This window comes from Suricata suricatta, chromosome 7 (genome assembly GCF_006229205.1).
Source record: "Suricata suricatta isolate VVHF042 chromosome 7, meerkat_22Aug2017_6uvM2_HiC, whole genome shotgun sequence".
Taxonomy (NCBI): Eukaryota; Metazoa; Chordata; class Mammalia; order Carnivora; family Herpestidae; genus Suricata; species Suricata suricatta.
In genome coordinates, this window is record NC_043706.1 from 113179698 (window position 1) to 113200319 (window position 20622).

Here is a 20622-nt window from a genome sequence, read left to right on the forward strand (position 1 = left end):
GTTCAAGGTCCTCTTCGGGCTCTGTGCTGATAGCTCAGAGCCTGGAGCCTGCTTTGGATTCTGTGTCTCCCTCTCTCTGCCCCTCCCCTGCTCACGCTGACTCTGTCTCTCAAAAATAAATTAAAAACATTTTTAAAAATTAAAAAAAAAAAAAAACCAGAAACAGGCTATTAAGTATAAGGAAATTGAATCAATGATTCAAATAAAAAACAAAAAACAAAACAAAACAAAAAACCCAAACCCACTCTCCTACCCTACCAGGCCAAGACAGTTTTAAAGGCAAGTTCTACCAGATCTCCCAAGAATAGATAATCCCCAATTTAACCAAACTTTTCTAGAGAATATTAAAAGGGAAGCAACTTTATGAGGCTGGTATACAACCTAGCTAACAAAATGTTACAAAGCTGATAAAAGGAAATTAAAAGGTATTATATGCAAAAACCCTAGATTGAAAAATATTCATGAATGCCAAATCACGAACAAGTAGAGACAATGTGGGAAAATTCAATTCAGGACTTACTGGCTGGGATTTTTTTTTTAACATTTATTTTTTGAGACAGAGCGTGCAAGCAGGGGAGAGGCAAAGAGAGGGGGACACAGAATCCCAAGCAGGCTCCAGGGTCTGAGCGCTCGGCCTGGAGCCTGACATGGGGCTCGAACTCATGGGCAAGATCATGATGTGAGCCGAAGTCCGACACTTAACCAACTAAGCCACCGAGGTGCCCTACTGGTTAGAATTTAAACTGACACAACTGCTTTGAAGATCACTTTGGCAGGATCCGGAAAAACAGTGGAAGCAAAACTGCAATCAACCAAGGGAGCGATTCCACTACGTCTACCCTGAAGAAACAAGGCAAGGTGTATGATTAGGATTGCTGGAGCAATAGCTGTTATACTATATAAAGAAAATGAGCCTCCGTCCAGGAATGGATAGACTCGTTTAGTCATTCAAAGGAAACTACACAGCAGTTAAAATGAACAAAGTAGATTTATACATGGTAAAAAGATGTACTGAGCAAGAGAGATGGGAACAAGACTTCAGCAAGGTTTTGATTCCTATAAATAAATACATACATACATACATACATACATACATAAATCGGAAACACATGGCAAAATGGGAACACCTGAGTAAAATTTTTATGGGAAATCAACAACTATCCATTTTTTTTTCTAGATCTTTGTAGTTTTTACATACATCATGACTTTAAAAGAGACAGAGGGGAAATAGATTTAAACCATAAAGCACATCGGTAAATCCTGAGGTTTGGTGCTATGAAGAGCTTCAGAGATAGCCAGAGCCTTCTGAATTATCTAAGCCATCTTATATTCCACAGAGGAAATCAGTTTTGGGGAACTCACCCAGAGAGCTCGAATAAGTGCTCAAGGTCACATAACAAGTTATCATCAAGTTGGTTCTCAAATTTTCGACTCCCTAACTTCTAGGACAGGCAGGAGAAACAAGGGACATGTGGTCAATGTAAACGAATCAAGTTCGCACCATCATCCTGTTATTTTCTTCCTGTTCCCACCCTACCTGAGACACAGTTACCAGTCTCCTTCTGCCCCTCCAAGCTCTCTCTCAGAGCTTTAAGGATCTTTAGTTCTCCTTTGCCACTCCTGTTTTTGAAATAAATGAAGTATCTAAACAATTATAACTTAAACAAGTAAAACAGATAAAATAAAGAACCATGAATCATTCACCTTGGCACCCTCCATACCTTGTATTCTAATACAGGTTTAAATATATAATAAAATACCGTTCAACTAGATAGGTCTACTTCACCAAGCTGAATGTTTTCATTATAGTTAAACTATAACTTCTATTTCGAATAAGAATGTGAAGAATTAGGAAAAATAATTTTAATATTTAATAAGTGAGAAGACCAAAGAAAAGACTATTATTTAGAAACCATATTTTAAATAAATAAAAGAGGTCCCACATGTAACAAATAAAACAGGGTAGTTTGGTGATCAGATTCATGACATCCAGAGTCAAACCGCCAGATCTACAATTCTGGCTCACCTACTAATTAACTGGCACGAAACTCTGAGCAAATTACTTAAACTCTCCAAACCTTACATTCCCCACTATGACAATGGGAACACCCACAATAATACCTACCTCATACAGATTCTTATAAGTGTTACGTGAAATAGTCCATTCGAAGCTCTGGACACAGTTGGTCAGTGCTTAGCAGCTATGAGCACATATTCTTGTAAATAAAGGAACTTAGCTATGAAAAGTAACAAGCTCTGACAAAATTATAAGGCACTAGATGCTTTAAAAAACTATACTGATGGAGCACTGATGGGCAGGTCAGTAGGTTAAGTGTCCAACTTTGGCTCAGGTCATGATCTCACAGTTCATGAGTTCAAGCCCCGTGTCAGGCTCTGTGCTGACAGCTCTGAGCCTGAAGCCTGCTTTGGATTCTGTTTCCCTCTCTCTCTGCCCCTCCTCCATTCGTACTCTGTTTCTCTCCCAAAAATAAAGGTTAAAAAACATTTTTTTAATTATATTGGTTTCGGACATCCATGCTAATAAATTATATGCTTTACAAATCATGAGTGTTTTTTAATTAAACGAAACTGAATAAATGAGCTCGATTTTAAGTAATTAGCAGACTCGGGATAAAAAACACTTAAGGGTTAAGTTCTGAAATCATCATGACTCTGAAGTATCAACCTAATACTACTGGTTCTCCTCAAGTGAAACCCTTGACAAAGGTAACAGTCAAACTATTCAAGTCCCCTTCAGAACACACACCAGCCAATACACATGATCAGTGTGAACGAACAGAACACTGGCTCTGATTCCCCCACTAAGGGTCAGGAAATATTGTTTGTAATGGAAATAACCCTCTCCTATGTTTTCTTGTTTTTTTATATTTTTATACTTTTTTTTTTTTAACATTTATTTATTTTTGAGAGACAACGAGAGACAGTGTGGTCAGGGGAGAGGCAGAGAGAGGGAGACACAGAATCTGAAGCAGATTCCAGGCTCCCAGTTGTCAGCACAGCCTGATGTGGGGCTTGAACTCCCACACTGCGAGATCATGACCTGGGCCGAATTTGGACACCTAACCGACTGAGCCACCCACACACTCCTCTTGTTTTTTAAAGCACAACTGACAAACTAGCTTATAGGAACACAAAAATCTACACCCTGTGCCAGCCCACGAGTGAGGGCGGCCTATACCGTCCGCGTCCACCTTGCACATCAGGACAGCTACCCTAACAGCACCACGTCTCACCTCCAGGTCACAGCTGTACTCGGTGCCATCCAGGAGGGTCACTTTACACTGGACTGTTTTGGCCTTCTTGGTGGCTTTCTGAGCAGCCTTCTCTGATTTTAGCTCATTGGTCTGCACCTCCTTGGTCTCCCGTTTTGCTTCTTCTGATTTGTCTTCCTGTATTTCCTTAGCCTTCTCTTCTCTCTCCTTATTTACTTCTTCAGCAGGCTAGTGACAGAAAAAACATAAGTTCATACCAGAGTTAATCAATTTGCAGAAGACAGAGTATTTAGAAGGAAAAATGTTCAGCAGAAATTGTGATTATTATAAACACTGTCATTCTACAATGTTAAAAGACTTCAAAATTTTGCTAGAAAAGATATTTCCCCAAATCTCCTTCCCCCATTTTCTCATTTTGCCAATTTGGTAATTTTAGCACTAAATGAGTAGAAGAAACTACATCCTGGCAACTAAAACTTAAAATATCATTTCAAATAATACAATTTCCGATTATAATAGCACAGTAGGGCAAAGTCTAGGCTTCATTAGGCAACCAAAATGTTCACACATACTATTTCTTCTTCCTGCCTGAACACTGCCGTACAGCAAATCAAAGAGGTATAAAAATCCACACTATTTAAAAAGGAGAGGTGGTTGGATTCGGAGTATCTGCTTAACCTTAAAACAGGAAGAGACATGAATTTTTTTTTTATAGTTTGCATATACACTCGATTTCTTTTTTTGCCTTATTATTTGGGAAAGTTTTAAAAAAGAAGTAGTGAGAAGGCTCTAGCAGACCACTCCAAGCCCACAGTCCAGATACAGTGAGCCAAAGCAGTATCTGAACACAAGAAATCTACTCAAAAGAAATACATCCTTTTAGTCACGTGGTTAAAACATCAAGCTTTAGGGGCGCCTGGGTGGCTCAGTCAGTTGAATGTCCAACTTCAGCTCGGGTCATGATCTCTCATTTCATGAGTTTGCCCCGCATTGGGCTCTCCACTGACAGTGTGGAGCCTGCTTGGGATTCTCTCTCCCCCCTCTCTCTCTCAAAAATATATATACATAAAAAGAGAAAGAGAAAGAAACAAAGCAAAAGCGAAAGCGAAAGAGAGAGAGAGAGAGAGAGAACAGAGAACATGAAGTTCCATTCCCAATCACTTCTCAAACATACCTGGGCCACAGGACCACTCACTGAAGGCTTCTCTTCCTTGACATCAGCTTTAATCTCCTGTTTTCTCTGAGCGGTTTCTCCAGCATCACCCTTGGCCTCCCTCTCTCCTTCGGGAAGAGATTCTTCTTTATCTAAAATCTCCTCGGCAACAGCTTGGGTAGGCTCTTTTTTATCTCCTCCATCTTTGGCCACGACTAAAGTATAGGACTTCTGTTTCTTGAGCCACGGGGGTATGAACCGAGAAATCCCCCTGCTCTCCGATGAATCCTTCTCTCTCTTCTGGCGGCGTGGACTACTTTGGCTTTCAGCTGCAGGAGGTGATTGGGAACCTTTTTCCTCCTCCGATCCAGAGGAGGACTGGTTCTGCTGATTTTCCGCTGCTTCTTTAGATTTCTCCTTGGCTGTATCTGCATCTGCTCCTAACTGTTCAGGGTCCTTCTTCACTTCAGACGTGGAGCCTACTTCCGTGGTCATGGTTACAGCTTATGCTGTAAACAAAACAAAAACCACAAAACGTTTATGAAAAACTCAGTTTTGGTTTGGAGGGAAGGAACAGGGTACAGAAGAATGGAAAGGGAAATGGCAAAGAGATGATAGGGAGAAAACATGTTGAGAAGGAAGGTTCATAAGCACAAGAGAAAAATAGAGAATTCTAAGAGTAGCAATCTCCATCAGAATCAAAGAACCAAAGGGAGCATCACAATGGAATTAACTGATTCTGTACCGATAAAACTTAAAACCATGAAGAGCCTAGGTGATTACTTTTATTGTTTCATCTAGCCATAAAAAAATGTACCCCCCAAAAAAATACCTTTTCTTTTTTTAAAGGAAAACCACTTTTCTCTATACTTGGTATGCCTTATTCTAGCACACAAAAGTATTATTGATGCTGTTAGCCAGTATGGAGACCAAATGTCATTGCAATTTCACACAGCAAAACCGAAATGTTGGGTATTATAAGGATGAATTTTAAATGTGAAGTGCTTAATAGTGAGAAAATTAGATCTGGGGGGAGAAAAGTATTCATTTTTGTTCCAAAACTAAATCCCATAATTCACCAGGATTATTCCAGTGCAAAAGTTAGTTTTCCGAGAAAAGTACTCAAACTATGATCAAAATTCTAACCCTCCATCCCACCCAAACTCCAACACAATCTTCTTTGTAGATGCAATTACAAGTATCTAAGGGCCCCTGATCTGAACCAAATGAAGATGTTATGGGGGCAGGGGGGAAAGGGGGAGGGTGGAATGCACCTAACAATTGATCCTATCACAACTAATGAAAACAAAATTGAAATTAAATCTGAAAGTAACTGCTTGTCTCAATTTCACACAAGCAAAGAGGGACTCTTAAAAAAAAAAAAGGCAGTAACAGCAGAGATAGCACAGGCTCTCCTCTCTCGCCAATGCGCAAAGGCCTGGGAACCCTGGCCAGGGGGAAATTTTCCAGCTATCTTCAAAAGTAGTACAAACCTTGGCTAGTTCAAAAACTAAAACACACTTGTTCTTTTTTAAAGCTTTAGTGAGATATAATTCACATACCTCACCCACTTAAATTGTATAGATAATGGTTTTGAATACATTCCCAAGATTGTACAGCCACTACTATCGAATTCTAGAATATTTTCATCATCCTGAAAAGAAGCTTTCTACCCCTTAGTGTTTCTCTCCATTCTCCCCTCCCCCCAGCCCCTGGCAATCATTTTCAATCCATATGGAATTGCCTATTCTAGACATTTCAAATAGATGGAATGGCATGTGTGGTATTTTCACTCTACATAATGCTTTCAAGGTTCGCCCGTGTTGTAGCACGTATCAGTATTAAACTTGTTTATTAAAATATTCACCACCTTGTGCAAATCACATATCTGATGAGTCTAGTATCCAGAATATATCAAGAACCCTTACAATTCAACAGTAAAGATTAAATCAAATATGGGCAAAGAATTTTAAGTAGACATTTTTCCAAAGAAAGTATACAAATGGCCAATGAGCACTTGAAATGCTCCTCTTTAGGGAAATGCAAACCCAAACCACATGATACCACTTCATATGCACTAAAGGAGGGTCACCACCAAAAAGACAGATACAGTAACAAGTACTAGTGAGAATGTGCGAAGTTTGAAACTCTCAACCTTGATGGCAAAGAAAGGAAAATGGTGCGTTCACACTGGAAAAGTCTGTCAGTTTCTCAAAAAGTCAAAGTTACCACAGGGCCTAGCAATTCCACTCCTAGGTATATATATATATACATATATATATATATATATATACACATATATATGTGTATATATATATATGTATATATACGTATATATATATATATATATATATATACACCCATGATAAAGGAAAACAGGTGTTTACAGGAAAACTCGTAAACGAATGTTCAGAACAGCCTTATTCACAATAGTCAAAAAACAGAAACAACCCAAACTTCTACCAACTGATAAATGGATAAACGAAATGGGTGTGTTAAGTCATAAAAAGAAATGAAGTAGTAATGTATGCTGCCACACACAAACCTTGAGAACATTATTCTAAGTGAAAAAAATACAAAAGGCTACATGGTATAGGGTTCCACTTATATGAAATTTCCAGATTAAGCAAATCCACAGAGAAAAAGTAGATCAGTGGTTTGTAAAGGGCTGGAAGATAGACTAGAGAGCAATTGCTAATGAGTACAGGGTTTCCTTTGGTGGTAATCGGAAACGTTCTGGAATTAGACAGTGGTGATGACTGTACAACCCTGTGAATACACTCAAAACCACTGAATTGTGGGCTTTAAAGAAAGTGATATCTCACGGTGCTTAGGTGGCTCAGTCAGTTGAGCATCTGACTCTTGACTTTGGCTCAGGTCATGACCCCAGAGTTATGGGATGGAGCCCTGTGTCAGGCTCCATGCTGTATGTGAAGCCTGCTTAAGATTCTCTCTCTCTGCCCTTCTCTCCTACTTGTGTGCTCTCTAAAATAAATAAAATGAAAAAATAATAAATTAAATAATTTTTAAAGGGCGATATCAATAATAATGGGTTTTTTAAATGGTATTTCCTCCTAATATGCAAGCATGAAAGCATTCAGTCAGCTTGACTATGTATTTAATGAGCCCCTACAATGTACCAAATACTGGGCTCATGAATAAAGACTGTCTTCAAGAAGCTGAAGGAGGGGAGGGGCACCTGGGTGGCTCAGTCAGTTAAGCATCCTACTTGGGCTCAGGTCAAGGTGTCACAGTCCATGAGTTCAAGCCCTGCGTCAGGCTTTGTGCTGACAGCTCAGAGCCTGAAGCCTGCTTCAGATTCTGTGTCTCCTTCTCTCTGCCCTTCCCCCACTCATGCTCTCTCTCATTCTGTCTCTCAAAAATAAATCAATGTTAGGAAAATATTTAAATTAAAAAAAGCTGAAGGAGGAAGGAGGGGAGAAGGTGGTGTACAGATGAGGTGAAAAGCACACTGCTTAAAAAGCACGAGACAGATACTTACCCAGATTAGGAGAAGAGGGTCATTAGGTAAGCCTTTCTAGAGAAGTTGACATTTGAGTTTCTTTAGAATGATAAGTGCTCATTCAGACAGCGGAGTCAGGATAGGTGGCATGTGCCAGGCACAGGGAAGCGTGGAAACAGGAGAATATTCCTCCTACAGGACACCACAAGCACTGAACAGTAATACACTGTACAAGCTAAGCGGAAGTTTGTTATAGAGGAAGGAGACAGGGAGGAAGATGAATGAGCAAGGACAAAGCAGGAGCAGTAAGCGGGAGCGAGGACATGAAAGGTTTTGTGCATCATGGTAACAAAGGTCTTGAGGTTGATTTAAAGGCAGTAAGAAGTCATACAAGCACTTTCCATAGTGGAGTAATGTAATCAGACCCACATTTCGTAGAGCCCAACCTGGCTTGTAAAACACAGGATGAAAGATTGAAATAGACATCCAGAAGACTGTTCAGTAACCCATTCACAGGATGATGATGGTCTGCACTAAGGAAGGAGCAGTGAGGCAAAGGATAAGAAATGAATCTAATGGTAAAGAAGGACAGACAACATGATGTGGTGTACACAATGAATACAGCAAGTCAAGGAGAGGAAAGGGCTGAGGAAAAGTCTCAGGTCATGGGACCTGGGGTGATGGGAGAACCACCCACTGAAACAAGGCACACAAAGGAAACAAGAGGGTCTCTCTGAGACACACCGTTTTGAATTCATAGCAATTGACAAGTTAGTCTAGCTGAACACCTACCGCACAGGTCTTGAACGAAGACCGGATATGCACAAGACATACTGATTTGGGAGTTGTCATCATATGGGTCATTGCTAAAAGCACAAATGATACATGCAGGTATCACCTAGAGAAAAAGTGTAGTTTTGCACTTAGAGGGTCCTGAAAAGAACTTTATCACCTCTCAGTATTATAGGGTTAGGCATAAGGCATGAGCGAGAGGAGAGATACATAATGAGACCAGGAGATGAGTGGAAATAAATGGAGGGCAATGCTACAAAGGAGGTATATAGTTCAGTAACCCTAACATTTACTTCTCATTCTTATGCATTTATTTTTAGTTTATAATTCTATACATGTTTGAAAATTTGTACTTATTAGTTCGCTGTCTCTATATTGTATAAAAGAATACAGTGTAGGTCTGTTAGTAACATGTTTAACTAACATCTGCATTGGTCTCAGATCACCAAACATAAACTTCATATTTTGTCAAACCACAGATAAAACAGGCTGTAGCCAACCTGGCAGTATTGTGAAAAAATTATATCAATATTCCTGAAGATTAAAAACTGGTGATACTGAGCCAAACTAAACCGTATGTTTTATGGAGTTTTTGTACAAAAATCTTAGCACAATATAAACTCAAATGTACAAAATATTAAGGCATTGCCCTTACTTAGCAAGACATGAGGCGTGATTTATTAAGTCATTCTAAAGCTAATATAATTACTGAACTGTCTTTATCTTCTCCAAAGATTTGAGTTGAAAGCTCCGGTAAGTAGAATGCAATTACTATTCATAAACCTAAGTTGTTCGCCGCCCCCCTGCTTTTATTCAAACAAAACAAAACAAACAAACAAACAAAATCCACCCATTTCTCCCACTGCCACCTCTGGCAACCACTAGTTGTTCTCTGTATCTATGAGGTTGGTTTTGTTGTTGTTTAAATGCCATATATAAGTGAGATCTTAAGGTGTCTTTCTCTGACATTTCATTTAGCATAATCCATCCATGCTATTACAAATAGCAAGATTCTATTCTTGTTTATTAATGAATAATATTCCTGTGTGTGTGTGTTGTGTGTGTGTGTGTGTGTGTTTCACAATTCTTCATCCATTCATCCATCAACGGAAATTCAGGTTGTTGTTTCCAGATGTTGTCTACGATAAATAATGCTACAGTGAACATGGGGCATATACATCTTTTTGAGTTAGTGAGTGTTCCTTTCCTTTGATAAATACCCAGAAAAGGAACTGCTGGATCATACGGAAGCTAATTTCTTAATTTCCTGAGGAAACTCGATACAGTTTTCTCTAGTGGCTGCACCACTAATGGGTATTTAAAATTCAGAATCATGTCTCCCCGTAAGACCCTTACATGAGTTTTTTTCCTTCTTCAAAGTTTTAAAGTACCATTTTCCATGTACCACTGAAGTGGAGAATATTATTTATATTAGTCATGCAATGACCAAACTTGATTTTCAGTATATACTCTCTAAGTACATTTTGAGAGTTGAACCAATGCCCTGGTAAAAATTAAGATAAAAATGTCCCACCCGTGTCCAGGCTAATCAAGATCATTGGTAGCTCTCTAACTACGTTTGCTATGCCAAATAATCTGGAGACCAATTAAGTAAAGTTGATTTTTGGTCAAAATACTTTAGAAGCAATGAAATATAAAACTAAAGTTTCCATTATTATGCTAGAAACATTAATATTTTTATTTTAATCATAAGAGCGGTCACTTACTGGGTCAGACATCATGCACATAAAATTCTGCTCTTCAAAATATCCTACAGGGAAGGTTTTCTCCCCATTTTGTACGTAATAAAGAGTAAAAGACTTATCCGAGGCCACTGAATGGAGGACCACACAGCTGTGTAATCTGTTTTCATCTGTGTTTCATAAGGCAATCACAACCATACCACTTTGGACAACTGTATCAACCAGGGACTTCGGCACAGTCCTCAAAGAAAATCCACACCAAGTTTGTGAAAATGACTTCAGAATATGAATCTATTCTGGGATTTACTATAATTAGCTTTGACCCTCCTACAGTAAGAAATTTACAGATGAGGTCCCATCACATAGAAAATTGCACTTGAAGGTTACTTTGGGCCATGCAATCACAATTGAGCTGATGACCAGAAATTAAAGACAAGGTGGTAACACAGAGACAGAGCACAGATAAACTACACCATGAAGCCTCACAAAGTAGTCTTCCTCAACCACTACTGGACTCACAACATTTTAAGTTTTAAGAATCTCAGAGCTGATCAGTGTTGCCCCTCCAAGTGTGAGTTACAAGATTAAAAAAAAAAAAATGAACTGGCTAATTGTATAAAACTGTATTTTGTAAATACTCAAAAATAAGGGTGGATATAATTATGTGTAAATAAGTACATTCTTAAAATAGTTTCAGAGATCAACAAAAGCTCAAACCTAAACACTACCTTCTTTGTTGATAAAATGGCTTCTTGAACAAATTACCACCATCAAGAAAACATGATTATAGCACATCCACTCACCATAATTATCATGCCTGTGACTCTCAAGAGTTTCAAATGTGGTAAGCCTTTTAAACTGCATCACCCACTAAAATGCAAACTCCTGTAGTGGAATGCAAGCCCTCCCACTAAAATAAAAGCCCCAGAAGAACTAGGCTCTTTCTCCTCATCACTGCTATGTTCCCAGCATCTAGACCGGCACAGAGAGGCACCTAATACATATTTACTGAAGGAGCACTGTGAAATCGCCCAATGTAATACCCTCATTTCCTCTTACCAACAAGGAAACGGAGGCTCTGAAAGACCAGAGATTTGCCTGAAATCAGGCAAACCCAGAAGCCAAACTCAGAACTATGGTTCCCCAAACTCTAGCAATGCTCATTCCACTAATTATCTATTATAAATACAATTACGAATACCAAAAATCTGCTATGAGTAGAGTCATATAACACACTAGGTGAAGATCTTTCTGCTTATCGGCAACCAAAATGAATACTGCTGGGAACAGCCAGCCCGTTAGACAAGCCTGTGGTTTTGACACAATTACCGCGTTGGCATACTCCATCTGGGCAGATAGAAGTGTTCGTTATTGTAACAGCTCCATGTGAAAAAGCATGCATCACTTAACACGCAGCCAAGCAGAAAACCATCAACAGAGGATCAGCACCGGGGCTGTGTTATGCAAAACCTTTTTTTTTTTTTTAAAGGGAGGTCAGTTCCCAGGTGCTGTCTCTAGCACCAGGCTAAGCAACCTCCCATATAGAACCTCATGCTACTGAAAACACTGCTCCCTAAGCAGAGTACTACAACCAGCAAAGCAAAGCAGATACACAACTCTAGACACTCATACCAAGCACTTCAAGTAAGGGGTTCACGCTAATTATTGGGTCCAGATGTTCCCTGAAAACCTCCTGAGAACCAGCGCTACTCAAGAGCCCTCACTGTTAATAAAATCCCCGTACAGAGAACAGGGGGCTGCCAGCTGAGTGGCTCACCCTCTGCGGAGATCAGAGCAACAGGTGGTCTTTGATTTCTACCAACAAAGCTCAATCCCTACTCAGAACAGCCCAGATTTACAAAATGGAAAGGGACTCATTTCTAAACTTCAAAATGGTGGCAAGGGAATCAAGAGGGAATTTAATGTGGATTCTGAGAAAGGAAAAAAAACCAACAACTGTACAACAAATAACTATTAAGCCTCTACAATATTGGCCACGTGCACACAGTTACAATTTGGTCACTTTCTAGGTCTGACAAAACTGGCTTTCATCTATTGCGGTGACTGGGCAGAGGATATGAAGAACAATTTTCTTGTATCTACAACCACTTGCTTATGTTCATGTCCCTAAACAGCCTATAGCCCAAGAGGAAGTCTTTTAATATCCAACTACACTCCCTTAAAGCATGGAACATGAGAAAAAAAACCAAAACAGCAACCTCAACAAAGAGAGGAATCAGCAGCCACCTAACTAGTTGGGAAAGGATGAAAGCAGTGCTTCTCAAATCTATACAGCAAGTGAAAGGAGGCAAGGAGGGACAGGGAGGAACACGAAAAACATGTGGAGAGGGAGAGAGGGAAAGGCACAAACAGATGACTTAGAGTAGACTGCATGTAATTCCTCTCTCATAGGTTTATTTTTCTTAAGTGTCAGAAGATCTATAGGCTTCTATACCCCATATTCAAATACATACCACTACATTCCAAAGGGACAATGTGTCAGCTTAAATTATCTATATGGGAAGGATAAAGTTATTTTTTTAAACAATCCAAGGCTACCCACCCTAGTTACCTTAATAACACACTCTATGGCTTGTTTTTTTTTGTTGTTGTTTGTTTTGGGGGATTTTTTGGTTTTTATTTTTTTTGTTCTGTTTTAAGGGATAAGGATCTACAAGAGAGACTGAGCTATTTCTGCAAAGATATAAGCTAGCATCTGGCTTAAATTAAACCCACATACACAAAAGATATGAACTGTAGCCCTCGGCTAGTTCAAGCCTAGGCAGGATCAGATTACATTCAGAATGTGTTTCCTCCACCCTTTCTCCTTTTTAACAGAACCCAAATTTTCTTTGGCTTTTCTCTCTCTTACACATGTGTGCCAGGGGAGGCCGGCTCCAGGCCAGGCCAAAAGGCAAAGATCTACCAGTCTAAGGCAATCATGGTAGTTCCCCTTCCCCCTGCCAAGAAGACTTGCAGAAAGTCTATTGGTGGCCTTCTGGGAAGATTCCTTCCTCTAAAAGGAGCCACGAGGGAAAGGCAGTCCCTCTTCTGTCTCTAAACACTGCACACCCAGCTCTAGAAGTGTGTTGCCATCTTGAGAATCCAAGAAGGGAGAAAGCCTGAGGACAAAGTGACACATCCTGGAGCTGGCATGCTGCACATGGCCAGGTTCCGGGTTTGTGCTTCCTGGTATGTGAGATCACGTACTCCCTCCTAGGAGAACAATGCGGTTTCAGTTACTCGCGGCCACTATCAGGCTCTGCGTATTCTGGAGCAAGCATTAGAAAATAAGCCCTAAGAAACTGGGAACACATCTAGAATTGTACCAGGTAATTATTACTCCCACTGGGTTCTATGGCTCTCATACCTAAAAGCCATGGCAGTCACAGGTTTCAGTTTTTCCAGATGCTCAAACTTTTAAAACCCAGTATCTGTGTTAATATCTGAGTAAGATAAATGATTAACCTTTATTTTAAAAGCTCTAAGAATGAAACAAAAAATCTTAAGAGTTCATCAAAATGTAAGGTTCTCTTTCGTCATATTGGAGGGGGGTATATGAAAATCAAGACAACTTTCAATAATGTTTCAATAGCATCTAAGGTAAGATCTAAGAATCTTATTTGTCAAAAGCCAAGTCCCAGCTACTCTCATTAAGAATTACGTCAAGGGGTGCCTGGGTGGCTCAGTCGGTTAAGCGTCTGGCTTCGGCTCAGGTCATGATCTCACGGTTCATGGGTTCAAGCCCCCAGTTGGTCTCTGTGCTGACAGCTAGCTCAGAGCCTGGAGCCTGCTTCGGATTCCGTGTCTCCCGCTCTTTCTGACCCTCCCCTGCTCGCGCAGTCTCTCTCTCTCAAAAATTAAAAAAAAAATTTTTTTTTTTACATAAAAAAAAAGAATGACATCAAGATGACAAGCACTGGGTGATGTATGGAACTGGTGAATCGCTACACTGTACACCTGAAACTAACAGAACGCTGTATGCTGACTACCCTCGAATGAAAATTTGTTAAAAAGATTACGTCAATAAAGATCTATGCCAGGCAAAGTCTTCTCCACAAGCAACTAGAGTCATCCCAGAAGTAAGATACTCTTTCCTAGAGCGAGGGCTCGATAGCCAGACGCTGTGCCTACGCCATTAAGGATCCCAATACTGGCCACCATTCTCATCATTAAAGTGCACAGAAACGTTGTCATATTGGGCACACTAATCCAGACGACAGTGACATCCAGAACCCTGCTGGCTCTTCATGAAGCAATTACGAGTTGTGAGGTCGGAAATATCGATCAACTGCACTGAATTCCTGCTCTCAGACGAGGCCCCCTTGTTAACAGCCAGAGCTGGAGCTACATCCTTTCTGTGTGAAGCTATCTAATCTTTGGATAAAACAACATAGTGGCTTGGAGATCATGTCTGGGAACTAAGAAGACCAGGATAAGAATTCCAGCTCTGTCTCCTCCTCGCAGTGCTTCCTCATAAGCAAAAATGGGATAGAATACATTCTCACTGCGGTGCTCTAAGGATTTAGTTAGATGCTATACATAAACTGCCTGGAACGCAGTAAATCCATAATAAATGGTGGGCCATTGTCATCAACTAGGGTTTCTGGGGGAATAAAGGGAGGGGGACCCCTTTGTTCACTAAAAATAAGAGTAAGAACAGAAGTAATAGCGACAAGATCAGCGAGCGATTGGTTGAGCATTGTTCTAGAGACTCTTGTGTGTAGTGATTTCCTTAATCCTCACAACCCTCTGAAGTAGGAACTAAGGTTATTCCCATGTTACAGATTAAGAAGGAAAGACAAGATAAAGGACTTGCACAAAACCAATACATGGAAGAGCCACGATTCACACCCAAGCTGTCCAGCTCCAGAGACCTACAATACCGTCACCAATCCCAAACAGCTTCACTGTTCCACAACCAACACTAGCATCATGCCTGACCATTCATATCTGTTGAAAAAGCAGGGGCACCTCGGTGGCTCAGTCGGTTGAGCATCTGACTTCGGCACAGGTCATGATCTCATGGTTTGTGAGTTCAAGCCCCACAGCTCGCCGCTGTCAGCACAGAGCCTGCTTCAGATGCTCTGTCCCCCTCTCTGCCCCTCCCCTGCTTGTGTCCTCTCAAAAATAAACAAAACATAAAAAAAGAAAAAACAAAAATCAAACTATTACTACCAATGTGGAGGCTTACAGTCCTAAACAGAATGTTGGAACTGAGCCCCTGATAAACGTCACCTATTTTCGGAATGTGGGTTGCAGATTTCAGGCCCTTCCCTCAAAACGAAAGTTTCTGGAGCCCTTCCACGGCACAGGCAGGACAGGTGAGCAGAATCCTGCTCTCGGCCTAGTGGGGGATGGAGGTAGCAAGATTAGCGTTAATATACACTCAAACCACTGGTCACTAATTCAGAAATTCCGGTCGTTCAGATTCAGAAATTACTACCAGTTTGAAAAGCTGACAAGTTTCTTTGATGCTACCACTGTCATCTCTCCAGGAAGTCACACAATGGTCCTAACATGGGAATCTTGGTTTATCACTCTTGAAAGACAAAAAGGCATCGTGCTTTTTAAAGAGCACTTAATTCTCAGTCTCACTTGTGTTTGCTGGAGATAGATTTGCTGCCTGGAAAAATTTAAGTCACTTGAATAAAAAAGCCAAATAAAATTGTCCTGGTTATAAATTTCTTCAACATAGCAAATGAATTTGTTTTGAATTTTTGAATTGGCCCTGCTGAGCATCAGCTAGAGGGTAAAGGGGGCTGGAGGAGGAGGACAGAGTTAAGAGGAGCACAGAGGACACAAACTTATGAGAACATGCTCTATCACACTCATGGTAAAAGAAATGAAATCTAAAAGTTTCAAATGGAAAACCCCAAAAAGCTTAATCATATAATCACTGAACGAACTATGAGAAGAGAGATGCATTCTTAGAAAATTGCCAACAGAAAAGAAAATTGGTACTGACCAATGGAAGTCAGTTTGCCAACAGCTATCAAAACTCCAAATGTGTATATACCCTAAACGGGCTCTGCCGCCTGCGAGAATGTATCCCACAGACATACCTGCAGGGCTGTAACGTGAAAGGATTATGTACGGACGGTTCATTACTACATGGTAATAGCAAAAGATCAATGTCCATCAATAGGTGACAGCGTACATTTGTATAATAAAGAAATTAAAGTAGCCATCCCAGTTACAGAAATACCTCCGAGTTACACTGTTAGGTACAAAAAAGCAAAATTCGGAGAGCCCACACGATAGACGACACCTTACAGACTGAAAGCCAGGTGTGTGGCAGGTATAAATATGTAAACACACATGTACATACGTGCATCTAAAAGCACAAATAGGGAAGGACACAGAAGAGGAGGGACAGGGACTATGGGGACTCGGCAGAAGACACTAGGGAGACGAGGAATAGAGGTACAAACGTGAGAGAAATCTTTCACAGAGCAGAAGTCTGTACAAACTGAAGCACGTAAATACTTTATTAAGAAAACAGTATTTTGTGTTAAAATACCTTATGCATGAAACAAACCCAGTTTGGTTGGTCTGCTTCCTTGGAGACAATCCAAATGCCACAACTGCCTTGAACGACAGGGCCACCTTGCCCTGTCACACAGTGCTGTCCCCACAAATGAACTGTATGGGTGCAAAAGCCTTCCAGTCTGCTCCACCTCAAGAGTACCATTAAGATAGCCTAAAGGAAAATTGATTTTCTGACAAAGAAGGTTTAAGATTGTCTCTTCATCCTCAGAGAAACAAAGTTCCAGTAGCTTCCAAGTCAGCTGACATCACAACCCACCCCTTCTGAAGCTACACAGACAGCTCTCCTAAGCAGGGAGAGCTCAAGACCTAAAATTTTAAAGCAGCCCAACATCTTTCAAGTAAATCAACTCATCTTTGGGAAAAAATAATTTATATAGATTTTTTATTATATACTAAAAGCATATAATAAATTATATAAATTTATAATATAAATATTATAATATATTATATAAATTATACACATTTATAACTTATTTATGTAATTATTTACATAAACATCCTGGTATATATATATATATATATATATATACACACACATACATATCAGGAAACTTTGCTTGTTTTTATCCTCTTCCCCTTCAAGTGTGGAGTCAAAACAAAAAGGTGCCTTTTGCTAATAATAACATTGGTGCATATGCAGATAGGCCAAAAAACAATATCCCTATTCTCTCCCTTAGAAGTAAGAACAGGGAACTTGGAAACAGATTTCTCTAAAATTTGAAAAAAACCTTCAAAGGGGAATAAAACAGAATGGAAAGATTCTAATTCGACTTCTAAGCCGGTCATACATAAACATCCCCAATCTCGGTCAGCAGCTCCCTCCACATTTATAGGGAAAAGAGGAACAAAGTTGGCCTGACACACACAAGGCCACGTCTCCTGTCTACACCGCACCCTTGCCCACTCTGCACCTGTGCTCACATGAAGAGGGTAACACTTTTGTACAGATAAATAACCTGGTCCTGGTGCAGCATTATGCATCTGGTGGCTTCTCAGTGAACGTCTTTTGTGATGCCGCTGAGTATCTGGGAAACGCTTATTTGTACCACCATCATAAAACATTCTCCAGAAAAGAAAAATACACGAATGTGCAGATTCCTCCGATGACATCATAACCAGGCTCCAAACAGTGCAAAGCCGACACCACCCATCTCTCACAGACACCAGGAAGCTCATCCCACAACTACCATCTGAATAGGATCCTTACCCAGCCTCCCCAGAAAACCCACTTGCTATCAAGTGGTAATCCACAAGTCTAATACCATTTCTATGTGAATCAAGCTCTAAATTTTTTAGCTTAAAAATAACAGTGGTTCAGGAGGCTTTTCCCAAATAAGCAAACGACAAAGCCACCAAGGTTAACCGCACAGGATAAACACACAGGCTGCAGACGCTGCATTTTAATAGGTCATAAGACAAAGTCTTGTCAAAGTCAATCAACTCGCCGCACTATGACAAGGCCACCGGGCTGGAGCCGACACTGATCTCACGCTTTCAAATCCTCTTCTCCGTAAGCTTTGGAACGCTGCGGTCAACAGGCATAAATATCTGAACCTTGTCAAAAAAAATATAATTCACTTTTACAGTGTTGATCGTTCGCTCTTCTGCCACTTTAAATACCTACCAGTTATGCCAACGCATAGTACGGTCTCCTCTTAATACAGGAGACTGAACTGCAAGATTTTTCTAGCTTAGGTAAGCAAGTCAAAATGTTGACTCTAGTCCTCTGGGCAGTCAGCAGAAGGTGCTGTAGACTGTGAGCTATAAACCCTCCAAGCCTGGCGTGATAAAAGCAACTTTCCCCGGGCAGGAAAAGCTGTAACTACAATGGAATTAGAGACATGCCATTTGGAATGCCTAAAACCTTTTTCCCCCCATAAGTATTTCTACTCTGAGCCTTAGTTTAGTTCAAAACTACTTTACTTAGTAGTAAGAGCTTCAAACAACTACTTGTTAGGTGGGGCTGGCTAGAACAGGTTTTTGCTTCAAGTAAATACAGTTGTTTCTTTGGAGGTATGATTCTCAAAATTCAACATGTGTAATCATGATTGGAATACAGGATCCTGTGGGAGAATACACCAGGCATTCCATTTGGGGGGTCCAACAAAAATTCAAGCAAACTAAATGTCGAAGTTTAAAATTTCCCTTTCCAAGTCTGCGATCAAGCTAGGGTGTTAACCTAGACATAGGTCATCAGCGTCTCCTAGAAAGTGCCTAGGACCACTACATGGAGATGGGGTAGGGAGGGGGCGCCTAGGACGGGCTGGCTGGCAAAATCATCAGCAGCATCTCTACAGTTAGCTGTTCCCACGCCCAAGTTGCCAATGATTTTAAGAGACGATTCTTTGTTGGGTCCCAAAATAGAAAACTTAAACTTCACAAGTACATATGTGCCCCCTTTTGCCAAATACACGAATTCCGTCAGTGGTGTAAGAACATTCCATACGGGGTCAACAATAAAGGAACTTGCAGAGTTCATCTGGCAATCACTGAGCTGCCACTGCCCGTTTTGTTAGAAAAGTAACACTCAAACTAGGTTCTTTTTGAAAGGTCACTAGGGTGGGAAATTAGATCAGGAAAAAGCAGGAAGGCCGTTTTTTCTAAGTCTGGAAGTCAGAATCTGGGCAACAATAGTGAGTTGTCACATTTCGACAACAGATTGCACATTCAGTTAAAAAAAAAAGTTAATACCTATCCTTATTTAATCAATATTTATTTACTTAGGGTGCGACAACATCAAAATAACACACAATTCTTAACCACTGTTAATGGTCACTAATCTGCTGTAGTGGCTAGAAAACGTGAATTCAGCTCTGTGCTAGTCACAGTCCAATTTGTTTTCAATCAAACAAATTAGCATGAAAATGAAGCAGTCTATACATTAATATCTGTTATCCTTCAACGTGTTCCAAAGTAACTGTATACTATTACCCTTACATGGTCCTCATTGTCCTTTAGGAATAATTAACTTTCATATAGTATATTGTATCACTGAATAAATCAACTGAACAGCAGGACAAGTATGTAAAATAAACCAGCTAGCTTCATTATTCTCATAGGCCAAACTTGAAAAAGCACGAATGTTAAAGATAACCTGACAAAATTCAACATCTGTCTAGAAAAATGCAAACAAGTGAGCCAAAACCAAAGTCTGGCCACAAAAAATATACTTTTCGTAAAACTAGGATCAAATATAACTGAACATCTGCCCTTGCCAAACGGCATACATACCCAGCCCCACGTACTCTGTACGTTGGTACTCTCCAAATTTTCGCTGCCCTGGATATTGACAGTCTCAAAAACAAACTTCAAAAGCAAAAACAAACGAACACATACCACCACACTCAACTGCTCCCGCTGAAATTCCCTCAAAATCCACCCCCCCTTAAAATACATACGCAGCTTTTTGAAAAGTACATTGAGCCCGTTGTGTGCTGTTCCCTGTCATTAGGAGACTGGAGAACTGATGGAAACCCAGCTTCCAAAAGCTTAATGAGCAAGCCTGGCCCCACCCAGGCTGGACCCTGCTGGAGGAGGGGCATACTCAGGAGAAAAGCCCAGCTTGGTTCCAAGTTACTTCATTCCTCGGCCACAAAATCCACACGGGTCAAAGAAGAAGTCATCTTCCTGCTGCCTCTTCTACCCGCTACATGAGTGCACTTTACATAAAGAATTGTGTTAATAACGGACTAATTTTAGGATCAGAGTTTTTATCATTCTCTTGCC

At 40.3% G+C, this 20622-nt stretch overlaps 1 protein-coding gene across 15 annotated transcripts in view; it reads right to left on the minus strand.

Annotated features, from left to right (window-relative positions):
* Window positions 1–20622, minus strand: part of EPB41L2 (erythrocyte membrane protein band 4.1 like 2) — a 219020-nt gene that overhangs the window by 114068 nt on the left and 84330 nt on the right. For 14 of the 15 annotated variants that reach the window (XR_003910426.1, XM_029943386.1, XM_029943390.1 and 11 more), the window contains 2 exons: window positions 4408–4895; window positions 3255–3461 (listed from right to left, as the gene is read on the minus strand). Coding sequence is in view for 14 of the 15 variants with exons in the window: in XM_029943386.1 (XP_029799246.1) it covers window positions 3255–3461; window positions 4408–4881 (681 nt within the window). In the remaining variant the exon portion in view is untranslated. Of the gene's footprint in view, window positions 1–3254; window positions 3462–4407; window positions 4896–20294; window positions 20357–20622 lie in introns of those variants that run through there. The other variant, XM_029943387.1, reaches the window with a different exon arrangement.